The sequence below is a fragment of the Mastigoproctus giganteus genome, chromosome 10 (assembly GCF_048544385.1).
Source record: "Mastigoproctus giganteus isolate SK-2022 chromosome 10, ASM4854438v1, whole genome shotgun sequence".
NCBI lineage: Eukaryota > Metazoa > Arthropoda > Arachnida > Uropygi > Thelyphonidae > Mastigoproctus > Mastigoproctus giganteus.
Genome location: NC_143584.1, coordinates 89,820,256 through 89,840,329, shown reverse-complemented (window position 1 = coordinate 89,840,329; position 20,074 = coordinate 89,820,256). Strand labels below are relative to the sequence as shown.

Genomic DNA, 20,074 nt, shown 5'->3' with positions numbered 1-20,074 from the left:
TACTCATGTCAAAGTTGCCGCAAACCGAATAATATTCTAAAAACATGAACTGCATGATTTTCAATTACATATGCGGTTTTTTTTTTTTTTTTTCGTTAACACCAAGGATCGTATCCTTTTTGATTTAGTGACTGAATTATGTCATTATTTTCATTGGAAATAAGACCATTGTCTACTACAACTTAAAACTACATTCTTTGATGAAGTTAAAAAAAATACAATACGATAAAATGCAATAACATAAAAATTCAATAAAATAAAAAATACAAATTTTTATTCATACCGTAGAAAATATTGAAGTGTATATTTGAATACCTTTTAAAGGGATGTTGTGTTTTATGTCTACTAATAATATTTACAGAACTACTTTCGTTAGCTTTCCGCTGTTCAGGATTGTATATGTTTTAGCGCTGACACAAAACGCCCAGGTTGAACACCTCTAGTTTACATACTGGAGTTTTGTTGGGGGAGGGGGACGCTGATACACATACATCTCTAATTTACACAATTAAATCAGGTAATATCATTTCCTTATTTATAACTGTCTTCTTCCTTCGCTGCTTATGATATTTCCATATAGAACTGACTCCAATTATCAACAATTTACAGTTCTCAAGTTAGAACTAATGTATATCAAATCGCACTAAGTGGAACTACTTTTTAAGAGACCTATTTTATAGCGCAACAGAATTCTTGAAGCTCTAAATTTAGCTGTTGTTGCCCAAGTTGTCTTTTGGCAGGTACAATTGCACTGCAGAAATAACACCCGCTTTCTCTGAGTTCTAAATAATAATTACACAACATAATTGTGCATAAATCTAATTAAAAACAGCAAGGAATAATATCATATATTTATGTACAATAATATTACTTATAAATTTGTGTTTTTTTAATTATAACATGCATAATTTTTTTCATAATTACTACACCTGTCGAATTAAAAATGTTTTACCTGACTAGCTGCGCGCATTGGTACATATCCTACTGAGCGACGAAGGAGGGAAAGATGATGAATAAATCCACTAATGCCATAATTACACAAAATTCTTTCAGTCAGAGAAAATAACAATATATCCGTTCATACATATTTCTAACAGTAGTCTATAACTTGGGAATATCCGAAATTATTTGTTTCAACAACGCATCAGCTTAATCTTCGTTTCACAGAAAAAAATCCGCCTTCGATAGCGCGTTTACGATATTGAGTAGCGCCCTCGCAGAAAAATAATAAATATATGATAAGTGAATATATTTATTATTTTTTATATCGGAACTTATATACGAAGGATATTATTTTGGATAAAAATCTGAAACGATTCATTTTATTTAAAATTCGAAATACTCCATTTTTAAAAAATTTGGATAACTTATTAATTTGTTTCTAAATGGAAATACTAATACAGTAAACAGCATGGGCGTCCACATAAAATTTTCCAGGTGGGGGGCAAAGCTTGGAGACAAATAATTATTTAAATAATTATTTAATTAAACAAGTAGATTATACAATACACAAACACATACATAATGTATATAAATTTAAAATATAAAGGAAACAAGAATTAATGTGTGTGTGTGTGTGTGTGTGTGTGTGTGTGTGTGTGTGTGTGTGTATGTGTATAAATATATATATATAGATAGATAAATAATAATTTCAATAATCACGTATCGTATAAGAATTGAATTCTCCGTCTATCGCTTGCAAACCTATTGATGACATTTTCAAAAAATTTCTTTTTTGCAGCTTCCTCTTCTAGTTTCTTCCTGTTCACACTAATCATACATAAACTTGATAAGCGAGTTTCTGAGATAGTGGACACCTTAACCATGTTTTCACACGTCTCAAGGTGCTGAAACTTCTTTCAATGGTACAAGTCGTAATGGATAATGTCATACCAATAGTTATTGCCGAATTAATAGAAGGAAAATAGTCGCAATGTTCCAAAACTTCTGGAACAGAAGTTTTGGTTCATATTTTGTTTTGTTCATATTTTGTTCCTATTTTTGGTTCATCAGTCGATGAACCAAAAATAGGAACACTTGTTTTATTGCTGCAATAGATGAAACACGTGTTCTATGGTTACCCCGCCGAGGGCCGAAACCGGCCAACCCGTAATAAAATTTTAAGGCAAACAAAGCGTCCCATGGTCGAGGGTGTAAGGTTACATATCTCAATCACTTTTACGATTATAATTTGTGGAATTTTTTACTTGATCCCAGGAAGGGGCAAGCGTCCCGTTTGTCCTCCTCCTCTGCGGACGCCCAGGGTAAACAGCATACTTGTATTGTGTTTGACAACAGATTTTTGTAAGCAGCCGATGTCAGAAAATATCTTTTCTTCTCTAAATTGGGAAAACCTCTGTAGCAGTGGTTTTCGACCTTTTTTAAATAACGGCATCCCTAAGTAATTTATTTTATTTTGTGGCACCCCTACTCAATTTTCTGCCTGCTATATCCGAGTGTGTGTGTAATATTAAAAAAAGTTATGATAGTTATTACAATAATATAACTATAAAAAAAATTACAATTCATAATACAAATTATATCTTTAATAATTTTATTCTTTATATAGAGGTACTAAATAAACATCAATTATAGATCACCAAAAAATTAAAAAGATACCGTACACATTTTTTATAATGAAATAAATATATAAATTTAAATATTTAAGTTACTTAAATCCAAATTACGTGGCACCCCTGTTGAAAACCATTGCTCTATAGGGTTTACCTATCTGTAACCTCAAAAGCAATGATACGCCAACGCTCGCTGATTTGGTAAAATACAACCTTCTGCCGCTTGTAAAGTACCCCCTTGGATGTAACACATTCCGCTGTGAAACTTTTCATTCACAGCATGTGAAAAATATACTGTCCTAACAGCACATATTTAAAATACATGCTGACCCGACACACGCACACCAATCTACACAGATGGATCAAAAATCTAATGTCATGTCGGTGCAGCTGTGTTATTTCACAACATCACCATAGCCAAGAAACTCCCAACTGACTGTAGCAGCTGTACTGTGCCGCAGAGTAGTAGTAACGTACAGAGTGGATACTCCCATAGACGACAATGGCAATTCCGGCTACATGTTAAAATGGCATAGACAGTGGAGGCCCCACTTTCAGAACATAGAAACAGGCCGGGACATTGTGAAGAAGTTAGCAATGTTCCTAGAGTATTTTTTAAAGTTTTGTTATTGCATTGGACAATATATCAATTCGCAGATTATTAGTATATAATTTTTATAATTTATTGTTACTCCAATCCAAAAATAAGAACACTTATTTTTGGCGGACAATTAGCAAATCATAACATAAGTAAAGGTTTCGGCAATAATACGGAAACGGTTATAGTAGTCGTGTGGTAACATGAAATGTTGTTGTTTTCTCTTTTCGCGGTTCGAATCCCACGTTTTCTTCCCCTCCTTTTTTCTCTACCCACTTATACTTTCAATTCATTTCTCTGGCTAAATATAGATATTTACTTATTTTCACAAAATAAAATTATTTAATTATTAATAAAGTTTAATGTTTTTACAAGTCATGGCGAAACATCCATAATGTAGCTTAGGAGGAGGTTAAGATGCCATTTGCAATAGACATTAATAAATACAGATTTTTTATTTACACTACTGGGTGTAAATAATCAGGTGGCTAATTATAGCAGGTTTCAGTACAATGCCAGTACACCTGTCTCACTCTATTGAAACCTTTTTATTTTCACTCACCTCAATCCAGTAGTGTTTACATGAAATTCTGTATTTATTAATGTTTATTGCAAATGGCACACATCATTGTCATCTTAATATCCTTGTAGGCTGCATTTTAGGCAATGTCTGGCCATTATATTTTTAAATATTACTTTTTTGACCTTAACTCCATAAATTTACAACTGTCATTTTGACTGATCTCAATTGTTGTTTTAGGTTTCAATGTAATGAATGAATTGAACTGCTTTTAACTTCGGTTCTAATTGTTATTTAATTATTTTCCTTTATTTATTTATTGTTTTATGTCTGGCATCCTATGAACACTGCATCATTTCCCCGCTAACCAGAGCCACTAATAAATTTTTTTTTATACACTTCAGAGAAATACAAAGAATCTGGAATGAATGAAAAATTTGCAAGACAATTCTCTGTGACTAAATTTTGACTGTTTTTTTGTTATTTTCTTTAACAAAAGGAATTTAGCATTCTTTCATTTAGATCATTATTTGAGTTAGCATTACAATAACAAAAAAAAAAAAAAAACACTATATAATTGAAATTCTTTTTATTTATGAATTTTCTCATTTCATATGAAAGATATTTGAATTATGTGTAGTCCAATGCAAATTGAATTAGCAATATCTTCACATGAAATGTCCTGTAATATATATAAAAAGAGCATGCTGATTTAATTCATAAAATTAAAAGCAAGACTAAAGACTTATATGCCCAGTATAAGAAACAAAATTAATTTAATTAATAATAAAAATAATAACCCCACAGAGACCCAACAGAATCCAGACAGGCCTATCAGTTGTATCCCAACAATATACAAGATTATGACCAGCTGCATAACCAAGAAGATATCACACTACTTGAAGAGCCGGAACATAATAGCCGAACGTAGTGTATAGTGTTAATTGTATGGTGCCAAAGACCCTAGCAGCACTACGTCTCCCAGAGAACATATACAAGGAATTCCAGAAAGTTGCAATCCCGAATACCTGTAGGATAGTCAGAGTTCCTGGATCTACAGTAACACGACACATTACAGCCACCCTGTGCACTTGGTAGTAATACCCGTCGCAGGATGGATCCACCCAATCAGTACTAATGTAAGAACAACAATACTACTAAATAATAAAGCATCGTGTCCCAGTCCATAATCCAATCATTGATTTCATAATCTGTAGAGGTGACATCACATTTTGTGAAGTATTGCACTGAGTGGCATAAAAGGTTTAGAAATCACTTGTAGATGATGACACTATGGGAACGTTGCATTATACAGCCTCAGCCTCAAGAGCAATGTGACTCTACATAACAGCCTAGCATCAATAAGTACACAGAGAACAGATACATACAAATACACTGAATTAGTTCCATGAACTTCTGATATTGCATCTCCAACTGATAACTAAAGCCGATGGTTTAAACAATGCGATGTTTGAACGATGGGTTGATCAATTTTGGATATTTTTCAATTCTAATAATTTATTTCCAACTCCAGATTTTCTGCCCAACGTAACACTTGCCCCATCGCTCTTAAAAGAAATTAAATAGTGTTTTAAATAATTGTCGTCAAATCCGTATTTTTCAAGACATTTTAAGAGAGTCTCTGTATTGTAAAAGCTGTTTGTCTGGCAATTTGATTAAATCAAGAAACAAGTAATGTAGATCTTTCATTTTATTGGTTTCATATTTTAAATAAATAATCAGAGTAGATTTCTTGCTTAGAGTGGTAGACTCATCAATGAGAATTGATAAGTTTCCACGTATGTCCATAATTTGTTGGCACAATTTTAATTTCATTTGCTTTGCGACATGCTCTATTATATTAGTAGCTCTTAAACGCAATCGTGAGCAATAACAGTGCCATTCAATTCTTGAAGTTGTAACAACTCAAAATGGTCAGAATATGGTCGATCATGTTTCGCACTATAATATACAATTCTAAAAACCTTACAGGTGCTAAAAATTTCGGAGTCATTCATTTGATCAATTACCGCTTCTAAATGTTGTTCGTTTGCAGCTTGCAAGATTTTTTTTCAGCCTGTATACGTGAAGTACTTTTTGAATGTTCATAAATTTTCTTACGCAAAGATGTCAATTGTGCACTTCTATCTTTGCCATAAGATGATACCACTACCAAACTCCATTCCTTTGAAATGCTAACTCCCAGCGTTTTAGACGGCCCTAATTTTTTTACAGCAGCACAAGTCAAACATCCTAATTTTCCGCCGTCGCATGCAAGCCAAGGATATGTTTTTTTCTTCTCGGTCCACATGTCAGCATTTCAAAAGTGGGGCCAATTAAATTTTAATTCTGCGTCACTGTTTCTCTCATCTTTAGATCTTGATGGAAAAAAAGAGGTCATGTCGTTATCATTTCCACATGCTTGTACATTTTCTTGCACAGTTTTTAGTTGTTTTTTTTTTATCAAGAAATCTATTTAATGTTGTTTGCTTTAGTTTTTCGCTCATTTTGTATTTAATGAATTTCTTCTTTTTATTTTTAAATATTGAAATTATTAAATTTAAATTTATATTTTTTAATCCCGTAGAAATTAATTTTTACCTTAGAAAAAACAGTAATAAATAAATTAATCTAAATAGTAGAGATCGGTCATGAACTCACATGCACATACACTGGTATGCAAAATTTAAGGACCAGTCAGGTTTTCACCTGTAGCTTCTCATAGGAGTGGCCTACATTTGGGAAAATCATACCAACGGAACCTCGTGAGGTACAGAAATGATGAGGGTAACAACACCGACACAACAACGGAAACAAAACGGTATAGAGGGACTTTATTCAAAAATGGCAACGTAGCACTGGCTGCCATGATACAGATGCATCTCTGCCAAAGATGGAACAAAGGAAAGAGGTGGTCGTCAGTAGGAGATATTGCCACCCTTAATTTCGATGCAGGCTTTGCACCGCCTGTCAATACTTACAACAATGTTGTTGATAAGTTCTTGCGGTAACATCGTCCATTCCTCTGTCAGCGCCATCTTCAGCTGGTGAACATTTTCTGGTGGGTGTGGATGTTCCGCTAGGCGTCTCCCCAGAGCGTCCCATATGTGTTCGATGGGATTTAGATCGAAATGGGGAGAGGATGGGCGAAACGGGCAGGCCAATCCATACGAACCATGTCCTCACTTTCCAAAAGCATATCAACAGCTGCAGTGCGATGGGGTGTGGCATTATCATCCGTAAACACGAACTCGGGGCCAATGGCACCTTGGAACAGACGCACATGGGAAAGGATTTACCTCAGTACAGTGGCGGGCACCGTTTACAGTACCGCCCTCCAGTATCTGGAGTTGTGTACGTCCATCCAAGATAATGCCTCCCCAGACGAGAACACCTCGACCGCCATATCGATCCCTTTCAGTGATGTTTTCGGGGTGATACCGTGTGCCAACCTCTCGTCAGATTAGCTGATGTCCAGAACCGCTGGCGCCTCCGTGGGCAGGAGCGGCAGTGGTAGCACACGCTTCTTGATTAGACCGGGGTTCGAGCCCGTGACCACCAAATACGGAGGATGCGGAAAAGTCAGAGGAATGACCACCGCATATCCTCGGAGCAATTTGCCCGTAGTTGCTAATGCTCCTAAAAACCAAGTAACAACAACATCCAGAATCGCTGCTGAGACTGAATCTACTCTCATCAGTAAAGAGTACCTTAAGTACCTTTAGAAATAGTGTTGGTCCTTAAGTTTTGCACACCAGTGTATTATAAAAAAAAAAAAAAAATCCTGTACGTCCCTCCTGAAGACTATAATAATGATCACGCCACATCGACTGTACAGTAACTGAATCAGATTTCAGACTCACAGTTCATAGAACAATCAGTTCTAGTGTTCAGATCATGGCGAATGAAAATGCAGCGTTCGCACACATCACAGTATATCTCATTCGTTGGATCTCTTTATCGAACACATTGTACTTTAGTAAGCAACGTTCAAGTTTCATTGCGAAATTTATATTTTTGTTTTAAAATAAATTTTTAAAGAAATCTATTAATTTTAAAAATTACTATTAATATATTTTTTTAGGAGCAATGGGTAACATAGATATTATTTCTCCCTCCCCTTTTATTATACCATTGCTTCATAATATTAGGTGTATAAATTTAATGATTTTCTATTATGATATTTAGAAAAAAGTACCGGAACGTCGTTCCGGCGCGTTCTGCCCCGAATACACCACTGCTCTATAATGAATCTGATCCTTCCACCTCTGGAATACCCCCGAAGAGGCATTTGTTTCATATTTTTCACGCAGAACCTCATTACTTACGAAAAAAACCTTAGAGGCATTATAGTTTTCTGGCACAGAAAACACCGTGTCATACAACTATAATAGAAATATTCAAGTATGATCTTCTTCATGATGTTTCTCGAATACGTGTGTAATAGAGGTTATTATTCAGTTGGTTGGATCCAAGTCTTTATCATAAATTCCAGCCACAGTTTGGGAGTGGTTCCCTTGACCCCTAATTCAGATACAGTAAAGGATTACTGTGAACCGATCGGTTGGCATTTTAACCTGTTATATAAAGCATAGGGAATTCCGAACCGTTGGCATTTGCACTTGTCGGATTTTGAGGTGTTTGCATTTTGGAGCTTTCGATGTTTTGAGATTTCAGATTTTGCGTTTTGGTTGTCGGCATTATGACTTTGGCAATTTGATTGCCTCCTAGCTTTTGCCAAATGAAATTTCAGATAATCTCTGCAGTCTATTTCTTTTTATATTTTATTTATTCAAGTAAAGAAACGGTTACATCCACCCCCAGACAGCAAACATTTGCTAGGAGGGTAAACATAACTATAACAGATTAACAACATATACATTAATACAAAGGATACAGATCAAATTAATTACAGCAGGCCAAGACAACGTTCAAGATAAATGTTCTAAATAAATTCAGCATCCCTAGAAGCACGGTGCGGGAGAGCTGGCAAGTTGTAGAAGGCTGTCCGGAACAGGAGGGGAAGCGCAGTTTATCCTCAAACACAGAAGTCTACACATCGGAGGAAACTTGAAACATCTAACATTGCATAGGTATCCACAAAGACTGAATCTGTAGATCTTGTCCACGCAAATCGCCTCGGTGTTAATATTTGGTCGTTCGGGAGTCCAATTTGTGTTTGCTGAAAACATATGACCGAGAGAGTTGATTTTGTTGAGGGCAGGTCGGATCTCACGTTTGGTAATTAGTTGTTCTTCTGTTATCTTTGGGTAGAATGATGAGCCTATCGATGATGGGAGCATCCAATCTACCCTAAATAAGCTTGGAGAGGATAATTATATTGCGAGTAGTGATTATTTGTTTCCATGCAGCGAATGCATTATAGCCCTAGAGATAGTAAGGGGATGTCCTGATGTCCTATTGAGGGATCGCAGCAGCCAGTACTGTGGCTGCCTTAGCTGAACGAATAAGTTAAGGGGACCACGCCCTTGACGATTATTCCAGCGTATGAGGCAGCTACTTTCATCAACGAAGGAACCTTCCACTTTTTTATACTAGGAATAAACTAAAATGAAATATACTATAAGTTATTCGATGCACAAGTGGATGATCAATAGCCAATTATTTTCCGCTATGCCACTGTCACTAATGCGCATATTGCGCGATCAGACTTGTACGCTGCCACAAAAATACACGGCTCACTGTTTTAACGATACTAAAATTAGAAATAACAGTTAAATTTGAACGCTCCGAGAAGTTTTCGGTTCATCCAGTCATGTGCTATATTCTCTCAGGAGATCAGTTACCAAAAAAAAAAAAAAAAAAAATTTATTTTCAGCATTAATTAATTTCTTCATTCTTTTGAAACCAATTTTTTTTTTTTTTTTTTTTTTTTTTTTACAGATTTCATAATCGTGGTGGCGTCTGCAGCAGTACTGGTGGTGGGATCAAATGGGCAAGTGTTTGCCACTTCTGCAATCAGGTAAGTAAATATTTCATGGTTTTTTTATTGGGATGGGGGACACTTTAAATAGGCACGTATTATTAATATGAATAATAGTGGACAGACACAAGATTGCACACTTAAATAAGCGCCTTATACAGGTTGTCTTAATTGTAAAAATGTATGCAAGGACCAGCATGTATTTTACAAGGATTTTCCAGTGCCAGCAAGCTACAAATTACACAATGTTAAAACGCTTCACTGCTTGTTTGGTTTTTTTTTTTTTTTTTTTTTTGTCCCCAGCCATTTACACCTGACAAGATTCCAGTCAGATTATCAGGCAAGCGTATCGAGAGACGGAAGCAGTCTTCTGGTCAGGTTGCAATTTGTGACACCGCCAGTTATTTATATTTTAGTCATTCCATATAGTTATGGAATGACAAAATATATACGCTAACGCAAAAAAAAATATAATAATAAAATAAAATAAAATAGATAATAATGCAAGTTGCAACAATTTCTTTCTTATTCCACTAGCTGCGCCAATGGTAGCAAGTAGAATGGCTGACCCCCAGTGGCATAGCAGAGGATCTGCTGATAGCTTCAGAAACATCACGAAAATAAAAGTCATGTATTATACTGAAATATAAAATGTATAGTTGGTTCTACATATAAAGGTAGGAATATGTCCTCTTCCCTAGGGGCATCCGCTCAGTTTTTCTGCCCCTCCCGCTTCTGATCAATGTCGTGTAAGCCCCTAATTTTAAATAAACACCATGGCGAGATCCAATCTTCCTTACATTTCGAGGGTTCAGCTCTAAAACGGTGTTCGCAGGCCGGCCGCTAGTTAGTACACCGAACCGAACCTATTGGTAACTCTCTAGGAGGCTTCCGGATCAGCTAGTTTATAATCTTGATACCTCTACTCTGCCAGATAATGACTGGAGGGAGTCCGAGTAGAGTGTATGTGGGGAGCATTGTCGAGGCCACGTTATGTCAGCATCTGGGTATATTCTTACCATGTGTACGCCATATCCATAAAATTTCATTACTTAATACAGCATGTCCTACCCACTTTTTCTTACTATTAAATTCACTATGAATTGTCAAACTAATAGAGCAAGCTTATCTGCAAAAAGATCTAAACCTCCCAAGCACTTCCTAATTCATTTCACAAATATACGTGGTCTCAATTCTAATTTCAAGGATGTCCATTTCCACTTGCAGTCTGCCAAACCCCATGTACTTTTTCTGACAGAATCTCAGTTATCGGTTGATTCAACTACTGCTCATCTCAGATGCCCAAATTATTCGCTGTATGATTCCTTTTGCCTCAAAGGTGGTACTTGTGCATATGTCCGTTCTGATATTGCCTGTTAGAGACTTTTCAATTTGGAATCTCCTCTCTTTGATCTTCTCTGGCTAAAAATCTCTCTACCTTATTGTGTCAAATTCATTTGTTGTCTCTACCGTTCTCCCAACTCCACTAATCACTTGGAACTCTTTGACTTCCTCTCTTTGCAACTTTACTTTCTCCAGTGCAACTTTCCTAACAGTGAGGTAATTTTCCTTGGTGATTTTAATGTTCACAACTTCAGCTGGCTTCCGTTTTCTAGTCACACCGACCCAGCAGGTCGAGATGCTGAGGCTTTTGCAATTAATAATGACCTAGCACAGATTGATCATTTACCTACAAGAATACCGGACAATCCTAATCATACAGCCAACACGCTTTATCTTTTTCTCTCAAACAACCCTTCTGAGTACACGGTCGAATTGACAGGTCCTTTAGGCACTTCAGATCACAACTTGGTGATTGTCTCTTCTCCAATAGAGTATTTATCTCATGGCTATTCCCAAACTCGTGTAGTTTGGCATTACAAGAATGCAAAATAGGATGACCTGCGAGATTTATTTTCTTCTTTTCCTTTGTTGGATTATGTTTTAAAACTTCTGATGTCCACGTTTTCTGAGATCGTGTCAGCGAAATTATTCTTGCAGGAATGGAATCCTTTATCCCACACTCCACTTTAAAATCTCGTCCTTTATTTAAACCTTGGTTTCCAATAAATGTGTTAAGGCTGTTCAAGAGAAGAATGTTGCATATCGTAATTGGCTTGTTTCTAATTCTTCAGATTCATTTTCTGCCTACATCAAAGCTCGCAACAATTGTAAAACAGTTATTAATCAGTCCAAACTAGAGTTTGAACAGGCTAAGAGTAGAAAACTTGCTTCTTGCCCTAATGGTACCCGAGCATTCTGGTCTCTTGCCAAAGCTATTGGCCGCAACTTTTGCCCATCTCTGCTCCCACCTCTGTCCAAACCAGATGGTTCTGTTCTACCTTCAGCCAAGGATAAAGCAGACCTGCTAGCATTCCATTTTTCTTCCAACTCATGTATTAATGAACTTGGTAAAACACCTCCAACCATTCCCAACACGCTCCATTCAATGCCTCCTGTGGTCTTCCACCAAAAGGATGTCAGAAGGATTTTGACGAATCTTGATGCTAAGAAAGCTCCAGGTCCCGATGGTATTTCTCCACTTGTTCTCAAAATCTGTGTTCCTGAACTTACTCCTATTCTTTGCCGCCTTTTTTTCACTTTCTTATTCCAAAGGTGTTTTTCCTTCTGCTTGGAAATTTGCTCATATCCAGCCGTTTCCTAAAGAGGGTGACAAATCCCTCCCATTCAATTATCGTCCAGCCGACCGGGCTAGCCGAGTGGGTAAAGTACCTGCCCGGCTACCCAAAGGTCGCGGGTTCGATTCCCGCCTCGGGCTTGGATCAAAGTACTGCAAAAACCTTGGGAGGTGCACTATGGCCACAGAAGCCGATGCGCCAACAACTACCAAAAAAAAAAAAAAAAAAAAAAAAAATTATCGTCCCATTGCAATTACTTCTACTCTTTCGAAAGTAATGGAGAAATCAATTTTCCGCAAACTCTTAAACTACCTAGAAACCTTCCGCCCTATCAACGATCGCGAGTATAGATTCCGTTAGTGTCGATCCACTGGTGATATTCTGGCTAATGTTACCCATTTATGGACTAATTCAATGGAAAGGTTTGGAGAAACACAAGTAGTTGCTCTTGATATCTCAAAGGCTTTCGATCGTGTTTGGCATAAAGGTCTTCTAAACAAGCTTCCATCTTATGGTTTGCCAACTGTGTTTAGTAATTGGTTATTCAGTTTTCTCTTTGATCGCTCACTGAGGGTAATGGAAGATGGCTCTCTGTCTTCTAACTTCTCCACTAATGCCGGTGTCCCCCAAGGTTCAATTCTTACCCCCAATCTTTTCCTCTTGTATATTAATGACCTTCTTCCATTCACTGGAAATCCTATCCATAGTTTTTCCGATGATAGCACATTGCATTCTACTTTCCATTTTGAGAAACCTTGCCCTGCTCAATCAACTTCAACTTCTCGAAAATCTGCTACCAATTCCTTAAATGCCGATCTTCAGGTAATTCCCCAGTGGGGCAAAGGCAACTTAGTTGATTTCAACCCTTCTAAAACTCAGTCTTGTCTTATATCTCGCAAAAAGGATTCTTCTGCTCCTATGCTTAGCTTTAGTGACACTCCGATTTCTAGGCAAAATGATATATCTCTTTTGGGGATTACCCCGACTTCTAATCTCTCTTGGCACAAGCACATTACAAATATTGCTTTCTCTGCATCTAAAAAACTTGGTTTTCTCTTTCGCTCTCGTTTTACTTTTCTTCCAAACAGCTGCTCACTCTGTACAAATTGGCAAATCCGCCCTGCCATGGAATATTTTTCCCACATATGGGGTGGTGCCCCCAAAACCTCTCTCAGGCTTGGTGATTCCATTCAGAAGAGGGCTTTTAGGTTAATTAATGATTCATCTCTAACTGGGTCTCTACACTCGCTGTCCCATAGACGTTCTGTTTCTGCTGCATGCCTCTTCTACAGATACTTACATGGGCACTGTTCTTCTGAATTAGCTTCTATAATTTCCGATCTCTCTTTCAAAACAGTCCGAACACGGATGTTGGCTTGTGCTGCCACAAGCCAACATCCATTTACTGTCCAACTTCAAACTCACAGAACGAACCTTTCATCTTCCTCGTTTATTCATTCAACTGCTGTTTTCTGGAACAACCTTCCTTCATACGTATTTCCTGAAAATTACAGTCTACAGAAGTTCAAGTCCAATGTGAACAAATATTTTCTTTCGTCTTCTCAACCTCCAACCCAAGCACGGTACTAAGTACTATAGGTTGTGATACCTCTCGTGCTTGGGGTTTACATAAAAAAAAAAAAAAAAAGCTGCTGCATTGTCCAGTTCATCTCTTGTGAATGGTTCTTCTCCTGCTCTGTGGTGTATGTGCGGTTTTGGTGGCAGAGCAGTAGTTGTTCTGGAGTGGCTGGGTCTAGGTGTCCTGGGAAGATGTCATCCAGGATATTATTTGTGGATTTTTGTCATGTGGTTATGTCCCCTATGTGTTTTTTTTAGTTGCACAGATGACTAGGTAGGTGTTTAGGTATGGTGTATTTAGTGTTAGACGGCACCAGGGGTTTTTCCCATCTCTACGTAGTTTTCATTGTGGGTGTACCAGTTCGCTGGAAATGACAGAGATTTAAAAGTGTATGGATATTGTATATGTGTAGTGTCGTGTTCCGTTGTTCATCTGGTTGATTAGCCGCGGGCCCCCTGCTGAGGCCCATCGTTGCCCCACCTTCGCCGTGTGGAGGCAGACCAGGAACTCAGTAGACTTAAGTTACTCTGGCATATCCCCCCACTTAATTTCCTGAGATTTCAGTGGCTAGGACCTAATAAAAATAAAATAAAAAAATAAAATTCTTATATTGTATTTATATTGCATGTATATATGTGTATATACAGATACATACATACACACACGTACATATATACACGCAACATGCATACATATACCAGTGTCAATTGTGGGGTTGATGTCGCTTGAGTTGAAAGGCCGGGACGTGGGCGAAGATATTTGGATGTATTTAAATTTAGGTGTGTGGGGGCCTCGCTAGTGGGAAGATAGGTAGGGGGAGCTGAAGACAGGGGGGGGAGAAAGATAGAAGCATGGGGCCAATATGGAAGACAGCCCTAAGTTTCAGTGGGACATGCCCCACCAGAGTAAAAATGAGGGTGGGAGACGAGGGAATGGTTCCCACGGAGAGTAGGGTTTAAAGGTGAAGGGGGCTAGGGTACCCTCTTCAGGCTGCCATAAGGCTTTGGGAGCTAGGCTGCAGTTTGTTGTTTCCTTGTCCACTTGATTCAGGTTGGAACACTCATGGGGATAATCCCGTCCTTTTCTTTTTCTTCTTTTTTCCTTCTTTTCTTTATTCCTTTCCTTTCCTTTCCGTTCATTCTCTTTTCTTCTTTTCTTTATTCCTTTCTTTTCAGTTCATTCTCTTTTCTTCTTTTCTTTATTCCTTTCTTTTCAGTTCATTCTCTTTTCTTCTACAGTTTTCTTTTACAGGAGTTGCCTCTGTCTTATGCGATTTGTTTATGATACTCTACTATCAATCTCGATGTATGGCAGTTAACACCTTTCTCCTTGTGATAAGGTCCTGTGCGTACTGGAAAAGTGCTCGGTACTCCTCTTCTGTGTCAATGAAGTGATGTTCAAATCCTTTGGGGAGGTAATGGATTTTCGTGATAAGGGTGCATCTGAGATCTTCGTATTGAGGGCAGTCGTAAAGCAGGTAGGCCCAGCTTTCGACCTCCCCGCACGTGCAATTTGGGTCATTGGCGAGGCCGAACACAAGTCGCCCTTCTGTTGCCAGAAACCATTCGGGAGAGCCTTCGCTCACCTCGAGCATCGATGAGCCGTGGTCATCCAAAACCTCGCCAGCGGTTCGTGGGTTTTCCCTCCTCAGACCACTTTTGGTATGTAGTAACCAGGGCTGACCGTGAGCATCCCGCCAGCCGTGCTGTTTCAGTTATGTTCTGACCTAGTCGTCTGGCCATTACAATTTGGTCTTTGTCAAACTCGCTTAAGTCCGCTGCCTTCCCCATCTGAAGAACAAGGGTAACGCTGATTAACGGAACTCAGTATCAGGTGTTTTTTTATACCGTGTCCCGACCCGCGCACGCGCCGTAATTCACTGCAGTTTCGATTTGCATAACGATTCGCTGATCATAATATTTTGGCTTATCGGTGTACCTAGTATAAGTTAGGAAATATTGTTATAGAATAAACTTGAAAAATTAATTAAATTTCCTATCCAAAACGAGGTGCGCTCTTTGGCTTCAAATTCAATTAATTTTACAATTACATTCCCGTTACTCTTCCACAAGTAGGAGTTTCCCTATCCCCATTTTTTTTTTCATCCAAGAAAAGGGCCGGATTAAGTAAAAGAATTTTTCAAAATTCGTCTTGGTATCCTAGAGTTCTTCCTTCCCAATTTGGGAACGGGGGGAGGGATTATGCAGACATGAGTTCAATAAATCCAATTTAGCCGTTCAGTTTCATTACAACAGTATAATATGTTTACATCCTACCACGCGTCTCTCTTTTTATATATATATATATATATATATATATATATATATATATATATATAGAACGCCAAAATGACTCAGAAGAACAACACGTCATATTACCACAAGAGATGCAAAGTGCATTAAGGTTGGCGGTGGGATTTTCGAACATTTATTGTGAACTGTAAAAAAATTGTCAATTATATGTGTTTTGTATCATTCAAAAAGTCAATAAAAAAAGTTCATATAAACATTGTCCTGTTCTCAATGGATATGGAGATACAGCTGTTTGAAATTGGCGCACAGCTTGCTGAATCAGATGCGTCCAAGAAGCAGTTATAACCTGACGCTGTTTGGTGTTAAAGTGTTGTTAAGAATGCCGCACATCTTCACACATGCTGAATATGCCAATATGGTGTTTGTCTACGGTTTTTTTTTTTTTTTTTTTTTTTTGTGGTGGAGGTGCTACTGCTGCTTGTAGAGAATACCGTCGACGGTTTCCTAACCGCAGAATACCGGATTCAAGAGCGTTTACACCAAACTGCGTGAGACTGGTACAATTCTCGGCGCTCATATTTCTTCTGAACGTGAAAATGAACAAAATGTCGATGAAATAGAACACATTCTTCAGTCGGTAGAACGTAGTCCTACTATTAGCACACGAAGAATTTCCACGTGTATCGGTGTTCCACAGACGAGAGTATGGCGAACATTATGGCTTGTATCCATTGCACATACAGCGGTTGCAACACCTTCAACCAGGAGACAGCGCCCAGCGATTGGAATTTTGTTGGTGAGTAAATGCTAATCGCTGATTAATTCCATTAGTACCGTTCAGCGATGAAGCTACTTTCACCCGTGGCGGTATCAACAACACCCGTAACTCTCATAGGTGGTCAGACGAAAATGCACATCCCACTGTAGAAACAAATCTTCAACATCGCTTCACTGTAAACGTGTGGTGCGGCATCATCGACAATCAGTTGATTGGGTTTGTTGTGTTAAAATTCGTTTTACAGGGCCCATTTACCTAGAATTTCTGCAAAACGAACTTCCACTGCTATTGGAGGTTGTTCCCTTGGCTACAAGGATTGGTATGTACTTTCATCATGACGGAGCCCAGCACATTATACTCGTCTGGTTATACAATATCTAAATCGAACTTTCCCTGAACGATGGATCGGCCGCGGTGGTCCCGTTCATTGGTCACTAGGGTGGTCTTTAGACATCACTCCGTTTTTTGTTTTTGGGGATGAATGAAAAGGTGAATACAAAAGACAAATTGCTCGCTCGCATTTTGGATACTGCTACCCTCATAAAAGAACGCCAAGATGACCTCAGAAGAACAACACGTCATATTACCACAAGAGATGCAAAGTGCATTAAGGTTGGCGGTGGGATTTTCGAACATCTATTGTGAACTGTAAAAAAAATTGTCAATTGTGTTTGTCAATTTTGTGTACAAAACACAAAAAATTGTGTTTTGTATCATTCAAAAATCAATAAATACCAACAATAAGTCATTTATCGTTCTTTAATACCTCATAATGGCTTTGTGCGCGCCAGTTTCAAATAGCTGTATCTCCGTATACATTGAGAATTGGACACATGTTTATATGAACTTTTTTACTCAGAATAATCGATACTATAACTTCCCTAAATATTTAATATTTCTCCTGAATCACCCTGTATATGGTATCGCTTGTGAAGAGATACCACACACAATACATACTCGTGAATGTGATCTCGCTTGTATCTTAAAGCTAAGAATACTGCATTAAAACTACATTTAAGGATATGAAATTTCTTTTTTCCATACATATTGTATAGAAAAAAGAAATATTAATTGCTGGATTTCAATTAGTCCGATTTTAATGAAATTTGGAACGGCTAATTAATATTTGGGCTTTTTAAAAATATTTAAAAGGCCCAAATATAAAATTTCATGAAAATCCGTCTGCAATAACCTACGAGGAGCGGTATGACAGTATGTAATGCCTCCTATTTTTTTACCCAGAAAATTTAATTCATAAAACTATGCCTTTTACATCAATTAATCCTCAATCATTAATAAAGAATTATTTTTTTTCACAAAGTCACCATTTTCTATGCACTTCCGCCATCTCAGAGTCAAACGCTGTATTTCAATCCTTTTAACTCTTGCTCCGGAGGACTTCGCGAACATTGCTTGAACTGGTTGTCGTTTGCAAAATGGGTTCCACGGAGTGCATTCTTCAGCGGGCCGAAGAGGTGACAGTCGGAAGGTCAGGAGCGGATTAAGGTCGGTTGAGGCCCCGGGCCCAGAAGAAAATATTGGGCCCCTTAAAAAAAAGAGAGAGACAGGGAAAATAAAAATATATGTTAACCATTTTTTTTAAATAAATAAAAAATATTATGTACTATTAATGTTTTATTTCCAATAAAATTTGAATATAATATATGTATATAATTAATAATAGCATAATAATAATCACAAAGTTTTGAACTAATATGTTCAACTAATTTGTTGGGGTTTTGCGTGGGCCCTTCAGAAGTCAGGGCCCAGGGCGCGCGCCTGGTGCGCCCGCCGTTAAATCCGCCTCTGCGGAAGGTGCAAGATCCGTTCTATGAGAGGGGGTGACGAAGAACAATGCACCCCAATTTTGCAATGGCCTCCATCGTGCTCATGTGTCAGCATTTTCGGGACCCACTGAGTGCAAACCTTGTTGAGAGTCTTTGGCTCGAACTTTGTTTGGCTCTTGGTAACCTTCTCTTCTGTTGCTGCTGCTGGTTGGTAGCCCCTGGCCTACCTTCCCGTGGTGACGGTTGACATGTTTCCGCCTTGCTGATTTCGGGTAATCAAACGGCCAGTTCATTTCTACAGTGACCTGTATCTTAACAGTGAAACGAGGCGGAGGTAAACTAACATTCCAGATGCACCTTACATACATACATACATACATACAATATCACTTTCCCCACTCTTAAAGTATCTTACCCAATGTCTAACTGTACTCACATCTACAGTATTGTCACCATAAACATTTTTGAGACGCTTATGAATTTCAATAGTCGCCACTTCTTCCTTAGTAAGAAATTCAATCACCACTCTTTGCGTGATACGTATATCTGTAACATCCACTGTTTTGAACTATGCGTGTGCTGCACTCACGAGACCGATCACAGCGCCACTCACTATGGTGGAAACTAGAGACCTCTAGTGACCTGACCACTCAGTGACACGCGAAATGATCTACGGCGCCACATTTAATTTCATACCGATCCTCATACTAGGAGTCCAGTAGGTTACATGCGGACGGACATGGTGAAGACAATAGGCATATATATACACACACACACACACACACACACACACACCGCGTTCGCATATATAAGTTTATATATGGGAACGCCCCTAAAAATTGAACATATCAAAATATAATATTAATTACTTCTGGCTAAAACTTTTAGAATTTTTTTTTTTTTTTCAACTAAAGACTTATTCTTTATTTTATTTTACTTTACTTGTTTTTCAATTTATACACTAAATGCAATTAAATTTGTAGCATTTCTTTATATTAAGTTTAAATCTTAAAGGCTCCCATACACGATCAACTAAAATGAGTAAATTGACTGTCTGACGACATAATTGTGATAACAAAAAATTAATAAACTGCGCAGTTCATACAGTTAAAGTGTCAAATATTTGAACTGAGTAAAACTGTCATCATTTGCTCAGCAAAATGGGCAGTACGGTTGTTAACTGCGCATGCCTTCAGTTATTCTCTAGACTAGACTGATGTGGAAACATGGATGTTGGTGTTTCCTTGTTGAGAATCCCGTCTATAATCCATGTGACTATGAGGAAGTTTACATCCTAGTATGCGTCTCTTTTTAACAATGAGATTTTGAACAAAATACGTTTTCTCCTTTTTTTTTTAATTTGATTTCAGCAAAGCTTAATCAAGTATCAAATCAATAATCCCT

General features: G+C 37.8%; 1 protein-coding gene across 4 annotated transcripts in view; it reads left to right on the top strand.

Annotated features, from left to right (window-relative positions):
• Positions 1 to 20,074, top strand: part of LOC150079143 (potassium voltage-gated channel subfamily KQT member 1-like) — a 334,431-nt gene that overhangs the window by 152,408 nt on the left and 161,949 nt on the right. For all 4 annotated transcript variants that reach the window (XM_090383460.1, XM_090383459.1, XM_090383462.1 and 1 more), the window contains exon 5: positions 9,596 to 9,674. In XM_090383460.1, coding sequence (XP_090239586.1) covers positions 9,596 to 9,674 — 79 coding nt within the window. The remainder of the gene's footprint in view (positions 1 to 9,595; positions 9,675 to 20,074) is intronic.